This window comes from Muntiacus reevesi, chromosome 4 (assembly GCF_963930625.1).
Source record: "Muntiacus reevesi chromosome 4, mMunRee1.1, whole genome shotgun sequence".
Classification (NCBI taxonomy): Eukaryota; Metazoa; Chordata; class Mammalia; order Artiodactyla; family Cervidae; genus Muntiacus; species Muntiacus reevesi.
In genome coordinates this window covers 110,255,556-110,274,325 of record NC_089252.1, presented here as the reverse complement: position 1 = coordinate 110,274,325, position 18,770 = coordinate 110,255,556, and the positions used below count along the sequence as shown (strand labels likewise).

General features: G+C 50.3%; 2 protein-coding genes across 3 annotated transcripts in view; one reads left to right on the top strand and one right to left on the bottom strand.

The window, feature by feature from the left end:
- Nucleotides 1–5,709, top strand: part of KLHL18 (kelch like family member 18) — a 47,193-nt gene extending 41,484 nt beyond the window's left edge. For both annotated transcript variants that reach the window (XM_065933844.1, XM_065933843.1), the window contains exons 9-10: nt 1,626–1,737; nt 2,431–5,709. In XM_065933844.1, the coding sequence (XP_065789916.1) occupies nt 1,626–1,737; nt 2,431–2,817 (499 nt within the window). In that variant the 3' untranslated portion in view covers nt 2,818–5,709. The remainder of the gene's footprint in view (nt 1–1,625; nt 1,738–2,430) is intronic.
- A 9,119-nt stretch (nt 5,710–14,828) lies between these two features.
- On the bottom strand, nt 14,829–17,683 carry LOC136166439 (15 kDa protein B-like). Its single transcript, XM_065932633.1, has 4 exons — nt 17,504–17,683; nt 16,724–16,825; nt 15,565–15,657; nt 14,829–14,969 (listed from the first exon to the last, which is right to left on the bottom strand). Exons 1-4 carry the CDS (start codon nt 17,681–17,683, stop codon nt 14,829–14,831), a joined length of 516 nt encoding a protein of 171 aa, XP_065788705.1.
- Nucleotides 17,684–18,770: the final 1,087 nt, after the last annotated feature.

Here is an 18,770-nt window from a genome sequence, read left to right as displayed (position 1 = left end):
CTGACTCTTTGCAACCCCATAAAATATAGCCCTCCAGGCTCCTCTGTCCATGAAATTCTCTAGGCAAGATTACTAGAGTGGATTGCTGTTCCCTTCTCCAGGATATCTTCCCAACCCAGGGATCAAACCCCAGTCTCCTGCATTGCAGGCAGATTCTTTACTGCCTGAGCCACCAGCGAAGTCTAGCACCTGTACTTCCTTGCATGTAATAGGTAATAGGTACTTAACCACCTTTGATTAAATGAATGAATGTTTAAATAAGTTTTAAAAACAAATAGTCTGCATAGGTACTTGGAAACATTTGTTAATGCTCTGTACCACTTAAATAAATCAGCTCACTTTAATGGAAATGCAGGTGAAAGAGCCTGGGAAATAGATGAACAGCACTTTCCAAAATAGGTAAAATATGATTTGGGGGGAAAAGAAGTTACACATTTAATAGTTAAAGAAACTTGGAAAACTGATGTCTATACCACCAGAGGCCTCATTTTCCCATAACACATATTAACATTGTAAAAGACTGTAAAATTCTGCAGTAGAGAAGCCTCTTTAATTTCACTTTATCTGTCCCCATCCTGTGGTCTCATTTTGTGGAACACTCTTTGAAAAACACCAGCAAGGTTAGCCGAAGCTCTTCATTTCAGTATTTGAATCCAACAGTATAAACACATTGGATCCATCACAGCGCATTTAAGCCTTTATTCCACACACTTAGCCAACCTATTTGTCAGGCAGCAAGCAGGATGTCTAGGATGCTTAAGCAGCACCTCATCTGCTGGGGCCACTGCACACAGCAGTGGTCCTCCTCTGGGGGCCTGTGTCTGGAGCACTTGGGTACAGAGTGGGGAGGGCTTCTGTCTTCCCACGGCTGGTGGACCAGAGTCAGGTTGCAGGGATACCTTCTGAGGGGAAACATGCAGCCCAGGAGAAGAGACAGAGGGAGAGAGGCTTGCAGATGAGAAAGAGCTGCTGTGTGAGGTTGAGGAGCAGGTGTGGGTGGCACGTGGCAGAAGGTACAGCTGGAAAGGGGATGAGGACCCAGTGGCGAAGAAGCACGTTAAGGAACCTGGAGTCCACCTTAGAGGAAATAGGAGTCGTCAGAGGACATTCCGTGCCCTGTTGGGATGGGAATGATCTGAAAGCCAAGCCCCCCAAAGCAGGCAGTTGCAGTGGTCCCACAAGAGGCCAGAGTAGTAGTGAAATGGGGACAATCAGTAGTGAAATGGGGACAAGCAGTGACTAGGCGGCAAACCAGCGGGGGCATGGTGACCACAGAATGGTAATTAATGATGGAGAAGTGGTCATAAAAGTTCCGAAATTATAAATCTAGCAGCTAGATGGCTGATGGTCCCATTCACAAGACCAGAGGTATCAGGGAGGAGCAGATCTGTCAGAGAGGCCTTGCTTGGGCATCCTGACTTTGAATGCGTGGGCCTGAAGCTTAAGCGAAAGGCTGCAGCCAGAGTGACCTGAGCAGAGGTGGTGCAGGAGGCCTTAAGAGTTGGGGGGATTGTCCAGGGTGGGACAGAACACAGCACAGCTCCTCCAGATCCTCCCCTGCTGCCCTAGTAGGGCAGGACCCCCAGATCTCATGGCACCCCTTCTCCTTCGCCTCTTTCCTGAAGGTGGACAGTGGTGACCCCGATGAGCTCGAACCGCAGTGCCGCGGGGGTTACAGTCTTCGAGGGCAGGATCTATGTGTCGGGCGGCCACGACGGTTTGCAGATCTTCAGCAGTGTGAGTCTGGGCTAAGGGCACCTGCTCCCTTTATCTGCAGGAGTTATTTTGAATGGGTATTCTTTGGAAAAAGGCTTGGCCTTGCCACTGCTAGGGAAAGTGTCATTTCAGGGTCTCAGGCCATCTGCCACATGCTCTGAGATGCCGCCTCCGAGCGTGGGAACCCCTGTGCACAGAGTGGGTTGGAGTGCAGCCTTAGTGCTCTCACCCCCACCCTGGTCATTTCCTTAGTGAACAGTGCGTAAGACCTGGTGAAATTCCTGCCCAGAGGAAGTGCAATCATAGAGTGGGAACTTTCAGATGGTTGCGTTCTTCTGGCCGCTTGGCTTCAAATTGCATTTATTCCTTTAAAAAGATCTCCAGAGCCACTGAGTGGTCGTTTCAGCATCAGTCAGGCTGCGAGGGGAGCACACATTGGGGATCTCGGGAGACCCCGCACTCCGGCTGCTCCGTCACCACACAGAGCGCATCGCGGGCAGCTCCTCGATTTCTTTCCGCGGGTGTAGACAGAGCTGGTGAGGCCAGGCCGTCTCCCTATCCTCTCACGAGCAGGTGTGCAGCTGAGGAACGTGGGCATCGGGGCCAGGGCCCAGCCCGGCAGAGCTCCTCGTCCCCCGGCCTCTCCCTGGGCGCTGAGGGCAGCCGGGCGGCCGGCGGCCGAGCCTGAGCCCTGACCGCCCCTCTCCCCTGCAGGTGGAGCACTACAACCACCACACGGCCACGTGGCACCCGGCGGCCGGCATGCTCAACAAGCGCTGCCGCCACGGGGCCGCCTCTCTGGGAAGCAAGATGTTCGTGTGCGGGGGCTACGACGGCTCAGGCTTCCTCAGCATCGCCGAGGTGTACAGCTCGGTGGCGGACCAGTGGTGCTTGATCGTGCCCATGCTCACGCGCCGGAGCCGGGTCTCGCTGGTGGCCAGCTGCGGGCGGCTCTACGCCGTGGGGGGCTACGACGGACAGTCCAACCTGAGCTCGGTGGAGATGTACGACCCGGACACGGACCGCTGGACGTTCATGGCCCCCATGGCCTGCCACGAGGGCGGGGTCGGTGTGGGCTGCATCCCTCTGCTCACCATCTAAGGCACAGGGGTGGGCCGTGGTGGGGCAGGGATCTGGTACAAACACGGGCAGCACTCCCTCCCGGGGACCGTCCCCCCGGGGAGAGGTGCTGGACCAGACGACAGGGTGAAACGTGAGCTCGCCGGAGGTCCAGGTTTTCAGGTGCTTAAGTCCTCCCTTGCTGTTGCAGCCCTTGTGATCTTCAGGCCTGGGTGACCAAGATACACAGTGGGGGACAGAAGCCCCTCTGGGTCCGGCCACCGGTGACACAGGGCAGCTTGGCTGGTCCAGACGTCTTCGGGCTCCATCCAAGCCCACCTCCCAGCCGCCGCAGCGCCGTGAGCCGCCCCTCTGCAGAGGGCTTTCTATCTGACAGTCCTTGCCCACCGCACACCAGCCGAATCGTGGCCAGTTTGCAGTGGGCGGCTGCGGTGACCAAGGCTGCTGGAAACTGCGGGATGTGGCCGGGGAGAGGGGACACAGGCCAGGGGTCCTCACTTCACGCCTGCAGCATGGCAGGGCCAGCTGCACACGGGCCCCTGCGCCTCCTTCCATCCGAGGGCTCGGAGGATTCTTGTCTACATTGCTGAGCAAGCAGGGAGAACAGAAGCTTTTCCTGTGTCTAATTTTGGGATTGCCGTGAGGTCTTTTGCATCTTATTTGAGAGAAACCGAGGAAGAGGGAAAAAAAGAAAGATACTTGAAGGAAACTGAAGGAAAGTTAAAGCAACACTTGAAAGAAACTGGAAGGGAAAATAGTGTTTTCAAGCAAGCATTTTTTTTTTTTTGCAAGAAGAAAACAAAAGACACTAAAGGCAGTTACATGTTTAAATGGAAAACCGCCACCCGCCATGGAAAGGGCGGTGTCCACTCCCATGTTTTTCGGATGCCAGGGTCCCGAGGCCTCGCCGGGCGCTCGGGCTTCCCTCTACGCCCCGCGTGTCAGGAGCCAGCGCGCTCTCACCCAGTCCTGCAGCACGGTGCTGACGGGCTTTGTCTCCACACCCGCCGTCAGAGGACGTTTTTAATCGTAGGCTTAGCGGGTTGGCTGAGTCACCGCCGCCCTTCTAGGTGAGAGCTCCCAGCTCGTCGCCGGGGGCCCCACATGCCCTGGTGGTCCCCTCCTGCTGCCACCGTGGCGCTCATGCAGAGCACCTCCCCACTCGCGTTCCTCCCTTCCTTGACCAGCAGGAAACAGCGGGTCCGGCCAGATGCTCATTTGCCCACCTGTCCTTCTTGGATAGTTTTCCTCATCATGACGCTTCTGAGGCACATCGACCATTTTGTACCTCGAGAAACTAACCAGGGACTTGGTCCTTCCACCAGCCCCGGGCTGGCTTGGTCCAGACCCCGCCTCTCCCCCGCCAGTCCGCTGCTCCCCCATCCACTCGCCAACTCCAGGGGTCTGGCCTCCCCTCCAGCCCTTGGCAGACAGACCAGCAAGGTGGACCTTTACACTCTCGCAAAGCCGGCTTTACGCCCCCAAAGAAGTAAAAGCCGAAAGAATCTCTTGCTGCTGCAAAGAACGGATTTTATATTTCTTCCTATGATCTTAGCAAACGACCTCTTAGAGACTCCACGCTCCTCCTTCCCCCTCCCTGGATAGGACCTTGACATTGCACAGCGGGAAACCGACGAGAGGATGCTTCCATGACCAGTCCACTGGGCAGGGGAGCTGGTCCTCAACTGCTGCTGCCAAAATTAGGTTTTCCTAAAGTTCTTCCAGTAGAGATGTAAGAGGAATATGTTTCCAACACGAGATTGGGTCTGAGGGTCCCGGTCTCTACTTGGTTGGTCTCCTGCCCATCGCCGCCTCTGCCTGGGTGTCCTGGAAGCCCACTCAGAAAGGCACAATGTGGCATCTGAGACATCTCTCCTACCCTGGGACCAAGAGGTTTACCAGTGTGTGCAATCGCCATGTTTCCAGAGGAAGTACCTTTGACACCTGCCACTTAGGTGGAGCTGGGCCTCTGCTGAAAGCACCTGAAAATGATGTTTTTATTTTAAAAGACTTAACAACCTGATCCAGTTTAAGCCCAGGCTCACAGTGAAGCTCCAGCATTTCTCACTCCCTGTCTGTCTGCCTCTAGAGGTAGACTCGGAAGGAGGGTGGGGTCCATGTTTCCTGTTAAGAGGAGTTCCCAATGCACATCTTCTTCTTATAAGCCCCTTCCTTTTGTAAATTTGCAACAGCACTGACAAGGCTGAGTTGTGAATGTGTTAAGAATCAGCACGTGGGCCTCGCCAGGTCCGTAGGATGCTGACCCAGATTTTGCCATTGGGGTTGAGAGCTCAGTCTCCCACGATCTGCCGCTCTTGTGGTGGCCTTCCTGCACCTACTCCCTCCTCCCGGCGCGGAAGTTACACTGCCAGAAGTTACAGTGTTTCCGAGTAAGGTGAAGCCAGTGCTTTGACTTGGGCTCTGAGCACAAGCGCACAGACACCAACATTTCACGCTCCCCACAGTAGGTTCCTCAGTCCGATGGTCCTAACTGTTCACAGGTGGCTGGTCTGACCCTTTGGTGTTGCAGCCTTTCCAGGAAAACCATGAAAAGAAAAGACGTCACCCAGAGATACTGTGGAAAGGACGTGGGACAGACACTATGAACAGTGAGCCTTGGGGTCCAGCCCAGCTCTGAGCAGAAGGCCGCAGCATCAGCCATTCTTGGGTATTTATTACCCTTAGGTAATAACACAAGGAGCCTTCTCTTCTGGGTTTCATCTGAGAGCAAAGCCCAGATGGGAGCTGAAGACCAGCCTTTTGACTTGGCCCCAGAGATGTGAGTAGGTAGGAATTCTGACTCTCCCTGCCCCCAATTTATTGTTTCCCAGAAAATCTTCATTCCTTTTATTTATAGAACGCATGTCTTTTGTGTTAAGAAACCAAAGAGAAATAAAGAGTACACTCCTAATACCTTCTTGCCCTTACCTGATTTATTTTTTTTAATTAGAGGTAAATCATATTTTTATTGTAACTCAGGGAAAAAATACTGGACAAAGTGAAAATGTTTCTGTGAAAATAAGGAAAAAAGCCCAGCTGGATGGCAAACGTAGTCTTCAAAGAGATGTGTGTATTTTATAAGAATGAGTTCTGAAGGAAAAATATGCAAAAAACTTCATGAACGTGTTGCATGTTTACTCCTGCCCAGATCACCCCTTTCTTGGACCTCCCCCCTTTTCTTCATTCCCTGCCATTAAACTCCACGAGAGTTCCTCAACAGAGTGACTGGCCTGTGACCGCCTGGAACCAAAACACCCAGCTCTTTTTTTTTTTTTATTACTCCAAGCCAGAGGTGCTTAGCTTTGGTGCACGGAGAAGTCACTGGAAATTTTTTAAAGCACAGATTGACCCCTCCCCAGAGACTGGTTCCGTTGGACTGGAGTACAGCTCAGGTCCTTGTGCAGGCAAATCTCCGCCATGGTTCATGGGCTCATCCCCGTGTGAGAAGCGGGCGCCTGTGTGTAGTTTCCACTCCCCAGATGGAGCCACATTCCACATCTGTCTTCCTGAGGCTGCACGCCGGCTCCTGTGGTGGTGGGGCTTAGGAAACGCATTCACACTCTTCCCAAAGTCAGCTGTCGGCCAGTCTCACCCGGTGGGTAATGGTTACACTCTCGGATGACAGTTGTTTTAAAAAGTTTTTGGAAGGGTATGTAGCTCCCACATACACCCCGCCAGCACTGTTGATTCTCGCTTGGTCCTCTCAGTAAGTAACCTCCATGCTCAGGCCCTTGTGCCTGTTACTACCAGGTAACATGGTTCATTTTAGCATAAAGCAATCATCTCAAAAGGTCTGAGCAACTGACCCAGTTTCATCAGCTAACCGATAGTATTGTCAAGAACCGAGGCCAGATCTCCATGCTCACTGTCCAGTTCAGCTGAGGGAGGCGGTGTCCTCGTCCTCTGGAGCAGCTGATCCGTCCAGCCTGCGAGCCCCCAGCGGGGAGGTCTGCTGCCCAGTACGGTGACGGGGCTTCAAGAAGCAGGCTGGGCAGCGAGGGAGAGAGAAGGAACCATGTTTGGATTTTAGAAACAGGTTCCTTTGTGTCAAAGCAGGAAACCAGATTAGCTGTGGGCTCTGGGCTGTGGAAGAAAGGTCAAATGCCTGTGATGTGCTAACAGCCCTTTCCACATAACCTACGCCACTTTGCTCAGAACCAAGCACTAGGAGCCCAGGATGGCCCGGGGAGCTCTAGCTCAGCTCATCTGCTTGACTTCCCGTTTCTTTGTTGTTGTTCACTGGACTCCTCTGCCTTCACAACTAGCAACAGAGCCCACTCCTCTTCACCCCAAAGACCAGCAGCACTGGTTCTTACTGCTGCTCACAGTAACAGTTTCCCCAACCGAAAAGTGGCAGGGGAATCGCACGGTTCTCACCAATTATCTCCCAGGCTTACTGTTCCCTATTTTATCTCAAGTGATGACACAAAATGCTTTTCCCTGATGGAGCTCGGTTCCCTGTTTAACCCACTTTTTCTAGGTTTGCAATTCAGGGTGAAGACGCAAACCACTTAGCAGGGCAGAGAAGGCTGCTGTGGTCTGGCCTCTCTGATCGGCTTGGTACGTCTCCTCCGCGCCTGTTTCTAACGGAGCCCCCGCTGGGCAGTGGCCTGTGTGCTCGTTCTCACCCACGAGATGGTGAGCTGCTTAAGGGTCACCTCTACTGTGTGCCAGCCTCAGACACGCAGAAGAGACACGACCATTATTTTCTTGAAGAACTTGAGGGCAGTCAGGTATTTGCGGATCCAAAGTTCACCTAATCATGCTTCCTAGTTTCCCTTTGTTTTGCATCACTGGGTTTTTAAAAATAATTTTATTGAGGTGTAATTTATTCACTCACTGTAAGCGTGCAGTTCAGTAGTTTGTAGTAAATGTGCAGAGTTGTGCAACCATTGCCGCTGCCCCATGTTACGATATTTTCATCATTCCATAAAGCTTCCTTGTGCCCGTATGCAGTTAGTCCCCATTCTCACCCTCATTCTTGGGCAGCCACTATTTTGCTTTCTGTTTCTATGGATTTCCTTGTTCTAGATGTTTCATATAAATGGGATCATACAGTATGTGGTCTTTTGTGTCTGGTTTCTTTCCTTGAAATACTGTTTTTGAGATTCATTGATGTCATAGAAGGTATTGGTAGTTTGTTCTTTTTATTTTATTGTTCCTGTGAATAGTCTTCCACTGTATGCATATACCACATTTTGTTTATCCATTTTTTTTTTCACCAGTTGATGAATATTTAATTTGTTTCCAGTGTGGGGCTTTTATGAACAGTACTGCTATGATGTACAAGTTATTGTGGACATACATTTTCCTTTCTCGGGTAGATTGCTAGGAGCAGAATTCCTGGATCATACATACGGTAAGTTTATGTTTAACCTTTTAAGAAACTGACAATTCGTATTTCTCTAATGGCTAATGATTTTTGAGCATCTTTTCATGTTCTTGTTAGCCATTTGTATATTGTAATAAAATATCTACTGAAAACTTACCCCTTTGTAAGTTGGGTCATATGTCTTACTGAGTTAAAGAATTCTTTACGTATTCTAGATAGAAATCCTTTATCAGATAAATGACTTGCAAATATTTTCTCCCAGACTATAGCTCATCTTTTCATTTTCTTAATAGTGTTGAAGAATAATATCTTAATAGTGTTGTAGAAGTTTTTAATTTTGATTAAGTTTAGTTTTATAAATTCTTTTATGGATTGTACTCTTTGGTGTCGTATCTTAAAGAATTTTGCGTAACCCTAGGTCATAAAGAAATTCTTCCAGAAGTTTTATAATTTTAGCTCTTGTGTAGGTGTAGATCCATTTAAGTTAATTTTAAAATTCATTTTGTGTCTATATGTATGTATCCATTTATCCCAGCACATTTGTTTCAAAGACTTATCTCTTCCTCCATTGAATTGCTTTGGTACCTTTGTAGAAACCAGTTAACCATAAATATAAAGGTTTATTTCTAGACTCTCAGTTCTGTTCCACTGATCTATATGCCTGTCCATGAGCCAATACCATGCTGACTGTATGGTACTGAGTTTTCCAGCTTTAAAGTAAGTCTTAAAAATAGATAATGTAAGTCCTCCAACTTCGTTATTTTTAAAAATCCTTTTGAATATTTTAGGTACTTTGCATTCCTATTAGCTTTTATAGGTCAGCTTGTCAGTTTCTACAAAAAGTTTCCCGGGTTTTTAATAGATACTGTGTTGAATGTATAGATCAGTTTGGGGAGAATGAGCATCCTGACAATGCAGTCTTCCAGTCCACGAACATGGAATGTTTGTCACTTGTTTAGATCTTCCTTGATTTCTCCCAGCAATATTTTCTCATTTTCGAAGTGTTGCACTTCCTTCTGTTAAGTTGATCCTAACTGCTTTTGTTTTTTATGCTGTGTGGATGGAACTACACTGACTTGACTTTATTTGGGGAGGTGTTTTTTTGCTAGTATTTGGAAATACTATTGGTTTTTGAATATTGATCTTGTATCCTATGACGGTGCCAAACTCATTGGTTATTCTTTCTTTCTTTGCCTTTGCTGCACAGCTTGAGGGTTGTTCCCCAACCAGGGATTGAATCTGAGCCGTGGCAGCGAAAACCCCAAATCCTAACCCCAGGGAACTCCTAACTACTAGACTACAAGGGAATTCCCTTTAAAGTCTTTCTTTATCTTTAAAAAATTTTTTCACATATGTGTATTCCTTGAGATTTTCTACGCATATGACATTCCATCTGTGAATAAAGACAGTTTTACTTTTCTCTCTCCAATATAGATGCCTTTAATTTTTTCCTGCTTTGTTGCACTGGCTAGAACCTCCAGCATAGGGAGTTCCCTGGTAACCTAGGAGTTAGGACTCAGAGCTCTCACTGCCATGGCCTGGGTTTAATCCTGGTTGGGGAATTTAGATTCCCACAAGCTGCATGACCTGGCTGAAAAAAAAAAAAAAAGAACCTGCCGTACAGTGAGGTGTACAAATGGCACAAATCGACATTGTTGCCTTGTTCTCGGTCTTAGGTAGGAAAACATAGTCCTTCACCAGTGAATATGTTAAGCTGTGGGGTTTTCATCAGTGACCTTTTTCAAGTTAAGAAAATTGCATTCTGTTCTCACGTAGGTGAGGTTTTGTCATGAATAGGTATTAGACTTCTTCAGATGCTTATCCTGCACCTATCAGCTTTTCCTGTATTTGCAGCTGTTAATATGGTATATAACATTAATTGATTTTCAAGATACTGATACAACCTTAAATTCCTAGAATAAATCCCACTCAGTCATGGTGTACAATCCTTTTTATGTTGCTGAATAGCTTGCTGATATTTTTTAAAGTAGTTTTTTATAATACATCTGTGTTCACTAGAGCTATATTCTGTAGTTTTCTTTTCTTGTGATGCCCTTGGCCGGTGGTACTGGCCTCATAGAATGAGTGAAGTGTTTCTGCCTTCTTTATTTCTGTAAGAGTTTGTGAAGAATTAGTATTATTTTTTAAAATATTTGATAGAATTCACCAGTGAAGCCATCTGGGCCTGTTATTTGAAGGATGATTCTGAATTTCTAATTCAGTTTTTTCACGTGTCTCCAGGTCCGCTGAGGGTGGATACCCACTTCTCTTAGGAGATTGGAATGACTGACGTTTTGATGCAGCATGAAAGAATCAATCATGATGCTTTAGTGAAAGAAGCCGGTCAGAAAGGAGGGCATCGCTGTGTGCTCTGTCTTGGTCTTGTTCAGGCTGCTGTAAAAATTACCAAAGACTGACTGGCTTACAGACAGCAGAAAGGTATTTCTCACACTTCTGGAGGATGGGAAGTTCAAGATGAAGGGGCTGGCAGGTTCAGTGTCTAGTGAGGTCCCGCTTCCTGGTTCACAGACAGCTGCCGTTTTGCCATGTGTCTTCACATGGTGGGGATGGCATGCGAGCTCTCCACAGTCCCTTTTATAACACCAGATATCCCAGAGCCCTCATGACCTAATATCAATACATCCCAAATGCCCAGTCTGCAAACACCATTACTTTAGAGGTTAGGATTTCAGCATGTGAATTTGGGGGGAACACAAACCTCCAGTCTATAGCAGATTTCCACTTATATAGAACTCTACCCAGTATTTCATGGCAAATAGATGGGGAAACAATGGAAACAGTGACAGACTTTATTTCTTGGGCCCCAAAATCACTGTGGACAATGACTGCAGCCATGAAATTAAAAGACCTGCTCCTTGGAAGAAAAGCAGTGATCAACATATTAAAAAGCAGACACGTTACTTTGCCAACAAAGGTCCAGACGTCTAGTCAAAGCTATGGTTTTCCCCACTGAAATGTTGTGAAGTGATTGGCCTCCAACTAATAAAATAATATTTAAAAAAAAAAAAAAAAAAAAAAAGCTATGGTTTTCCCAGTAGTCACGTATGGATGTGAGAGCTAGACCATAAAGAAGGCTGGGCGCCGAAGAATTGATGCCTTCAAACTGTGGTGCTGAAGACTCTTGAGAGTCCCTTGGACTGCAAGGAGATCAAACCAGTCAATCCTACAGGAAATCAGTCCTGAATATTCATTGGAAGGACTGACGCTGAAGCTCCAATCCTTTGACCACCTGATGGGAAGGGCTGACTCATTAGAAAAGGCCCTGATGCTGGGAAAGATTGAAGGCAGGAGGAGAAGGGGACGACAGAGGATGAGATGGTTGGATGGCATCAGCAACTCGATGGACATGAGTTTGCACAAGCTCCGGGTTGGTGAAGGACAGGGAAGCCTGGCATGTTGCAGTTCATAGGGTCACAAAGAGTCGGAAACGACGGAGACAACTGGGTGAACAACAAGCAGAAAATGTAAACTAGCATGTAGCAACGGAAAGTAGGTCACTGATTGCTTGAGGACAGCAGGATTGATGAGGAGGGTGTTGGGCAGGGATCAGAGAATTTGAAGGGGTGTGAGGACACTTTGGAGGGATAGTGGGTATGTGCGCTATCTTGTGGGGATGGTTTCACAGATGTACATTATGTCAAACTTATCAAATGTATACTTTGAATATGTGCAAGTTATTCTATGTCAATTATAGCTCAATAAAGCTGTTTAAAAAAAAAAAGTTGGACACTGATTTGCACTGTGGCTTCTGAGTCCCCAGGGTTTACTGTCTCATCTGGGGCTCCAGATCCTGGGGTGCAGTTCAGGCCGAGATGATGAGGGCACCTGTGGTCTCCATCACGTGGGGACAAACCCAGCTTAGCAGGTCCTTTGCTCCAGTCTAACACAAGCATTTTCCTTGATTTACCACTGTCTTCAGATTTACCTTAAAGGCTGTACAATATGCAATCCAGTGAGTATAACACAAATTACTTAACCATTCCTCTAGTGGCTGGGCACTCAGGCCATTCCCTGTTTCCAAGTAGCATAAATAAAACTGCTGGAAGACCAATATTGCTTAACTACTGTCTACAATCCTAGATAGTAATTTAGCAGTACATTAAGTTCTTAAGATGCTCATACACTCTGATACTATTTCCATTCTAGAAACTTATTTTTATCTCAACATTGTTTAAAACAAAGCAAAAAATGGGAAACAGCTTCAACAGCAGGAGTAATTTAAATAAATGGAAGTCTAGCAACCCAGTGAAGCATAAGACGGGAAAAAAAATGTGAGCCAATAGTGACTGAAGTGTATTGGCTGATAGGTTGAATGAAAATAAGCTGGTTGTAAAATGGGACATAAAATGACTATGGTCATTTTTTCTTTTAAAAAGAAAGCTCACATTGTATCACATTGTATCTGTTTGTGATGATGGTGGTTTAGTCACTAAGTCCTGTCCAGCTTTTGCGACCCCATGGACTGGAGCCTGCCAGGTTCCTCTGCCCATGGGATTCTCCAGGCAAGAATACTGGAGTGGGTGGCCATTTCCTTCTCCAGGGGATCTCCCTGACTCAGGTACAGTATGATGGGCCAGCTTCCCCAGACCTCATGTGATGTGACATTGACGGCCACAGATGAGTCTTGAACTTCCAGGGAGAAGTTGCTGAGCCCCATTAGTGTCCAGGGCCCCACAGAAGACCTGGATGAGGCCTGGGAGTACTCTCTCGGAGTGGAGGTCAGGCAAGGGAGTGATACATGGTGTGCCTCAGCTGCTGGCACCTTCTGTGGGGCTACAAGGGCCTTCAGGTGGACATCATCGCCCCACCACAGGGAGAGATGGTCTGAGGTCTAGTTTATCCTGGTCCACCCAAACCTGCCCATTTCCCACCTGAGGGTCACTCCCTGCAACACCCCCCACCCCTCCCACCCTCCACTGGTGCTCCCTAAGATTTAGACCACAAGGGGGTTGGAGTGTGGACTACAGTCGAGTCAGCCAATTTCCTTGAGGCATACTTTTCTCACTAAAAGTTGCTGGTGACGCATGCGCATGGCAGTACTGTTCTAAGACCTGAGAAGTGTGTTTCCGTTCACTGTGTGGGAAGCAGCGTTCGTAAATCATGGCTGTTGTCATTAATAGGAGTCCTTGGCTCTCCTGTGCTGTGCTCAGTCATCAGTCGTGTCCGTCTCTTTGCGACCCCATAGACTGTAGCCCACCAGGCTCCTCTGTCCATGGGATTCTCCAGGCCAGAAATCCTGGAGTTCGTGGCCTCTCCTTTCTTCAGGGGATCTTCCCAACCCAAGAAGTGAACCAGGGTCTCCAGCATTGCAGATGGATTCTTTACCAGATGAGCTACCAGGGAAGCCCTGGCTGAAGAAACCTATTCCCCCGAGGGGCTCTACACAATGGCCCCTCAAATGAGAGGATTTCCCACAGATATTTCTCTAACAAAGACTTGCAAAGGGGGGCCTACTGGTGAGGAGAAAGGCTTTTGTCCACTCAACAAGTGTTTACTGAGCAACTGCCATGTGCCAGGCCCTCTTCTCAGGGCTGAATGGATCAGGAACCATCAGGAGAGACACTAACTCTCTCTAAGACCAGACTCTCCCTAAGAGACAGCAGAGAGTCTGAGCAAGGCTCAGGTCCTTGGGCGGATGAGGCTGCCATCAGCTGGATGGGGCTGGGCAGTAAGAAGCCTGGTCTGGAGGGAAGATTCTGAGTGGGTGGCACCCCTGGGACGTCCATGGGGAGGCGTCTGTGAGGCCATCTGACGTGCAAGTCTGGGGATCCGGAAGAGGTTCTGGCTGGAGCTTTATGATAAAGGAGGAAGAATAAAGGTAGCAGGAAGGAAGGAAAGAAAGGCGGTTCTAGAGTAACCTGGGGGCGGGTTACTATGCCTTCTTGAGCTCCCAGGATGGCCCTCAGATGGCACCCCTCATTATCCCGTTTCTCTTCATTGTCCCTGCCCTGACCTCAGGGAGTCTGGGTGCCCAAGATGCAAAGTGGAATCCCACGCCCAGGACCTGCCTCATTGGTCTCTTCATCCCGAGTCCAGCTGGCCCAGCCCTAACACTTCATTCATTCGCTTATTCACATAATCGCTTCACTTAGAAACATTTTATTGAGTTTCACACCTGTCACTCTCAGCAGAGGATGCCCTGGCCCCCTCTTGGGGGTGCCAGATATATGAAGGGACATTTTGTCGTCACAGTGACTGGGCAGGGAACAGGGGCACTCAGGGTCCTACCCAGAAAGAACTGCCCTCCTGGGATTCAGGAGCACTTGGCAGAGAAACTCCCTCCCCAGCCACCTGCAGCTGGCACAGGAGGGCCCGGCTGGGAGGAGAGACAGTGCTCTGTAGCCCGGGACACAGCTCGTACTTGCCAGCATGGTTTGAGGATCGTGACTGCACCACGGACAAGGGAAGGACACTTGTGCTGCTCAGGAAGAACAGAGAGGCTTCCTTGGGGCGGTGACTTTGGACCTGTGCCTGGAAGGATGTGGAGCATCCACAGACACAGGGTGGGCAGGAATCCCTGGCAGAGGGAAGCAGGTATGCAAAGGCAGAGGAGTATGGGGGGCTCATTTGCAGGCCAAGGAGGGCTGAGGGCAGCAGAGGAAGAGAATGGGGGGGGGGGTGGCGGCGGGGAATCGCAGGTCGCTGTGGGCTTGCAGAGCATCCCTTCCCTTCTCCAGCCCTAGAAATTCCTCAGGATGTTGGAGATGATGTCGTACTTGGCTCTCTCGTACAGGTCCCTGACCGCAGGTGGCAGATTGGAGCTGTCAGGTTCTGGAGGGTCTTCCCCAGAGGACCCAGCAGAGCGCCTCACCCGGCGAGGCTGCAGAGGTGATCCCACAGTGAGCGCCCTCATCCATCGCTCCCCTCCCCCCACACTTTCCTGTCCCACTTGTAGCCCCTCTCTCCCCAGGTGGGGATGAGTGTTGAAGCCCAGGCAGTGACCTTGGTGATGGCGCTGGAGGGGTCCCCAGTGAGGCCCTACCCCTAAAGCCCAGAGGGGCTAGGAACGCCTGCCACTCTTGTCCACCCCGGCTGTTGCACTCACTTACCAGGAGGCTCTACCTCCGGCTTGTCTTCCCAAAAGTGGGATGGGGAGGCAGGCTACCAGAGCTCAGGGCCCAGAGAACAGCCGGTGGAAGACTGAGTCCCCTCCCAGCCTCAGGAGGAGACCATCAGTCCCTGTCCCATCCCCTTCAGCCAGACGACTAGCCATCAATCATCAAGGTCTGGCCACGCCTCTCCCCTCCAGACTACTTGCGTTTAGACTGGTTCAGTTTCCAGGTCTAAGGTCTGGGGCCTCCAGAACTGAGGTTCCACGGGCCTAAGTCAGTGGCCCGGGTGAGGGACCCTCGATCACTGGCGGTCAGAGCGCCGCCGAGACCGGAACTGGGGCAGGTGAGGGCGCAGGGGCTCACCTCCGGCTCCAGCTCACCGTCCCGCTCGCAGTTGAGCGACAGGAGGCGGAGTTGCCGCAGCATGAAGAAGGCACCGGTGCAGTTCCGCTCCTCCTGCCGGGGAGCAAGCACACGGGGGCTGCAGCGGACGGCGCCCTGGCCCGGGTCCCCCGGCTCCCGAGCTCCAAGCCACCCGCTAGACGCCGGAGGGAGCAGCGGCCGCTGGGGACACCCACCCGGGCAGGCTCCGTGCGCGCCCGATAGCATTAAGGACTTCCATGCAGGTTCTTACACGGGAAAGGGTCTCCATAAATTAGCCGAGAGGGAGTTATATTGTTTAAAACACTCGTGTGTACATCAAAAAGTACCGAAATGATACACCAACAGTTAATGTTGTCTCCTGAGTAGTGGGGTTGCAGATTTTTTGTTTTTTACTTCGCTTCTCTTAAATTTTGTTAGGTTGCTATAATAAAATATTTTCCTAATTTTAGAAAAGCAGTTATCTGGGTCGATTATAAAATCATCAACAAAAACTAAAAAATAATTTATGCTTTTCAACTGTGGTGTTGGAGAAGACTCTTGAGAGTCCCTTGGACTGCAAGGAGATCCAACCAGTCCATCCTAAAGGAAATCAGTCCTGAATGTTCAATTGGAAGGACTGATGCTGAAGCTGAAACTCCAATACTTTGACCACCTGATGCAAAGAGCCGACTCATTTGAAAAGACCCTGATGCAGGGAAAGGTTGAAGATGGGAGAAGGAGATGACAGAGGATGAGATGGTTGGATGGCATCACTGACTCATGGACATGAGTTTGAGTAAACTCCAGGAGTTGGTGATGGACAGGGAGGCCTGGCATGCTGCAGTCCATGGGGTCACAAAGAGTCAGACACGACTGAACAACTGAATTGAACTGAGGTGGATTATGGTCCCCCTTTGTTCTTTCTCTTTTAATATTTAGTCATTTCTTTAGCATGTATTGCTTTTCTAATAAGGATTGATAATTTGTAATAAGAAAAAGCCATAAGGAAAAACCCAATATTTTTTTTTAAAAAGCTTCCACAGTCAAGTCTGTGGGTGGGTGGAGGCAAACACAGCCCCTGGGAAGGAGGTGAGAGAGAAGGGGAGTTCCTTGTCCTGCTCACTGGGGCAGGGAGCCAGGAGATGGATGGAAGACTCACCCCGCCCTCCCTGAAAGGACACTGTCGGGGCCGGCGGTGGTACCAGGACAGAAAGCACACAGTCTCTTTAATCCTGAAGTTGAGCGGGATGGTGGTGGAGTTCTAAAGAAGCAGGAGAAGAGTCACGGTCATGTCCCTTTTACACAGGAGAGAACAAAGTCAGGGAGGAGAGATCACAGTTCCAAGCTGCAAAGGACTTGCCCAGGGTCTGCACTTCCCACCTAAGGGAGGCGGCCGCTCCAAACGGCCGCAGCAGAGACTGAAGGCATGCAGGGCTTCTGGAAACCAGCGGAGGCCACCACTTCATGGCTGGACCACCTTGAGGGGTCGCCTCCCGTCTTTGCACCTCAATCTCCTCTTCTGTGCCAAAGGAGCTAGAATACTTGCCTCCCACACTTAACTGCCAGGAGAGAGGTAAGGGGGTGGGAAGGGGGACCCTGGAAGGCTCTGATGAGGTGCTGGTGGGACCAGGCGGCTCCTGTCCATCCTTTGAAACAGCTCTGCTTACTCCCTCAAGTCCAGGGCCTGTGTGCAGAATGGACTCCCAGACCCCACATTCCAGCCTTGGGCAAATCCCGGAATTGATCAGCTAGCCAGCTGTCAGGCTGGAGAGAGATTGCAGTCTCTGTTTTACCTTCTGAGTGGAGAAACATTATAGTAATAACAGCATCTACTGTTAATCAAGCACGTTGTGCCTGTGTGGGGCACTCGCTCCTGCCTACTGGCCTCACGGGATGGTAGACGGTACCCTCGCCCCGGGCTTGGGCCCCTGACACTCACCAAGTCAGGCGGCGGCGGGGTGCTTTCCAGCAGGCCGAAGATGCGATGACCTCGCCGCCCCTGGTTGAAGAACCTCAAGGCCTGGGTGACAATCTCTTCATAGCTCAGACTGCGCTGGGCCACGCAGGCCACAGCCGCCAAGCCTGCCACCAGCACCAGGGCCTTCCAAGTCCCTGCCATTGTCCCTTCTCAGATCCTCTGCCATTTGCAACCCCTTTTAGGCGGTAAACACGCAGCCTTGCCCAAGGCCTGCTGGCGACATGCAGGGGCTGAGGCCTTCCTGAAAGGGGCCTGTCTCTTCCTTTGCTAGGCACCCGCTGTTAGCCAACATTCCAAAATACCCGTGACTAGGAGGCAAGGGGGATTGGGCAATAGGCCTAGGAGTGAGGCCGCCCCGAGCTGGGGGCAGGGGACCGGTGCGATGCTGGGCACGTCCCTTCACTTTGGCCCACTGTCCTTCTCACCCCACCCCGTGCCACAGGGAGGCCACCCCTGGCTCTGGCACTCCAGGACCCCGTGCCGTCTCTTGCCTGGTTGGTGTGGTTTGGTTCCGAACAGCTGCCTGGGATCCAGGAGTTCTCTATGTGACCGTGTCTCGGCTGCGAGCACAGACAGTGGTCCAGTCGAAGGCCGTACTCTGGCTGACACCTACCATGTTGCATGTATTTTTAAATATTGATTGTTGTTGTTTAAGTCGCTCACTCATGTCCCAACTCTTTTGTGACCCCTTGGACTGTAGCCCGCCAGGCTCCTCTGTCCATGGGATTGCCCAGGCAAGAATACTGGAGTGGGTTGCCATTGCCTCCTCCAGGGGATCTTGCCCACCCAGGGATCGAATGCACATCCCCTGCGTTGGCAGGCAGATTCTTTACTGCTGAGCCACCGGGGAAGCCCTAAAATACTGATTGTTAATCCTTATAAATCTGGATGCCTGACTTACTTCGAAAAAAATCATAAGATCTGACAAGTCATGGCTCACTAGTCCCTCTCATGGGGTTTGATAGCAGCCACCTCTCCAGGGAGAGCCTCGATGTCCACATCCCCAGGCCGTTCCCGGCAGGCAAAGCGGGGAGGCTGTCCCCAACAGGATCAGGGTAGGGACCCCTGGCTGTTGACACAGGCGGCCCCAGGCAGCAGCTCACAAGGGGAACCGCAGGAGCCTCCGGCTCTTCCAAGGGCTCCCATTGTCCTCGGCTCCCTCTGTTACTGGGGTCAGCGGGCTGACTTGCCAGCCCACCCATGGTTCTGGGTTCCTGTTCTGCAGGAG

Bases quoted from the DNA above. Each gene is read 5' to 3' on its own strand.
- LOC136166439 (XM_065932633.1), bottom strand. From the start codon at position 17,683: ATGGCAGGGACTTGGAAGGCCCTGGTGCTGGTGGCAGGCTTGGCGGCT. The intron at 16,826-17,503 runs GTGAGTGTCAGG...CTGCTTCTTTAG, and splicing joins CCCCGCCGCCGCCTGACTTG to AACTCCACCACCATCCCGCT. The intron at 15,658-16,723 runs GTGAGTCTTCCA...GCTCCCCGGCAG, and splicing joins GTCCTTTCAGGGAGGGCGGG to GAGGAGCGGAACTGCACCGG.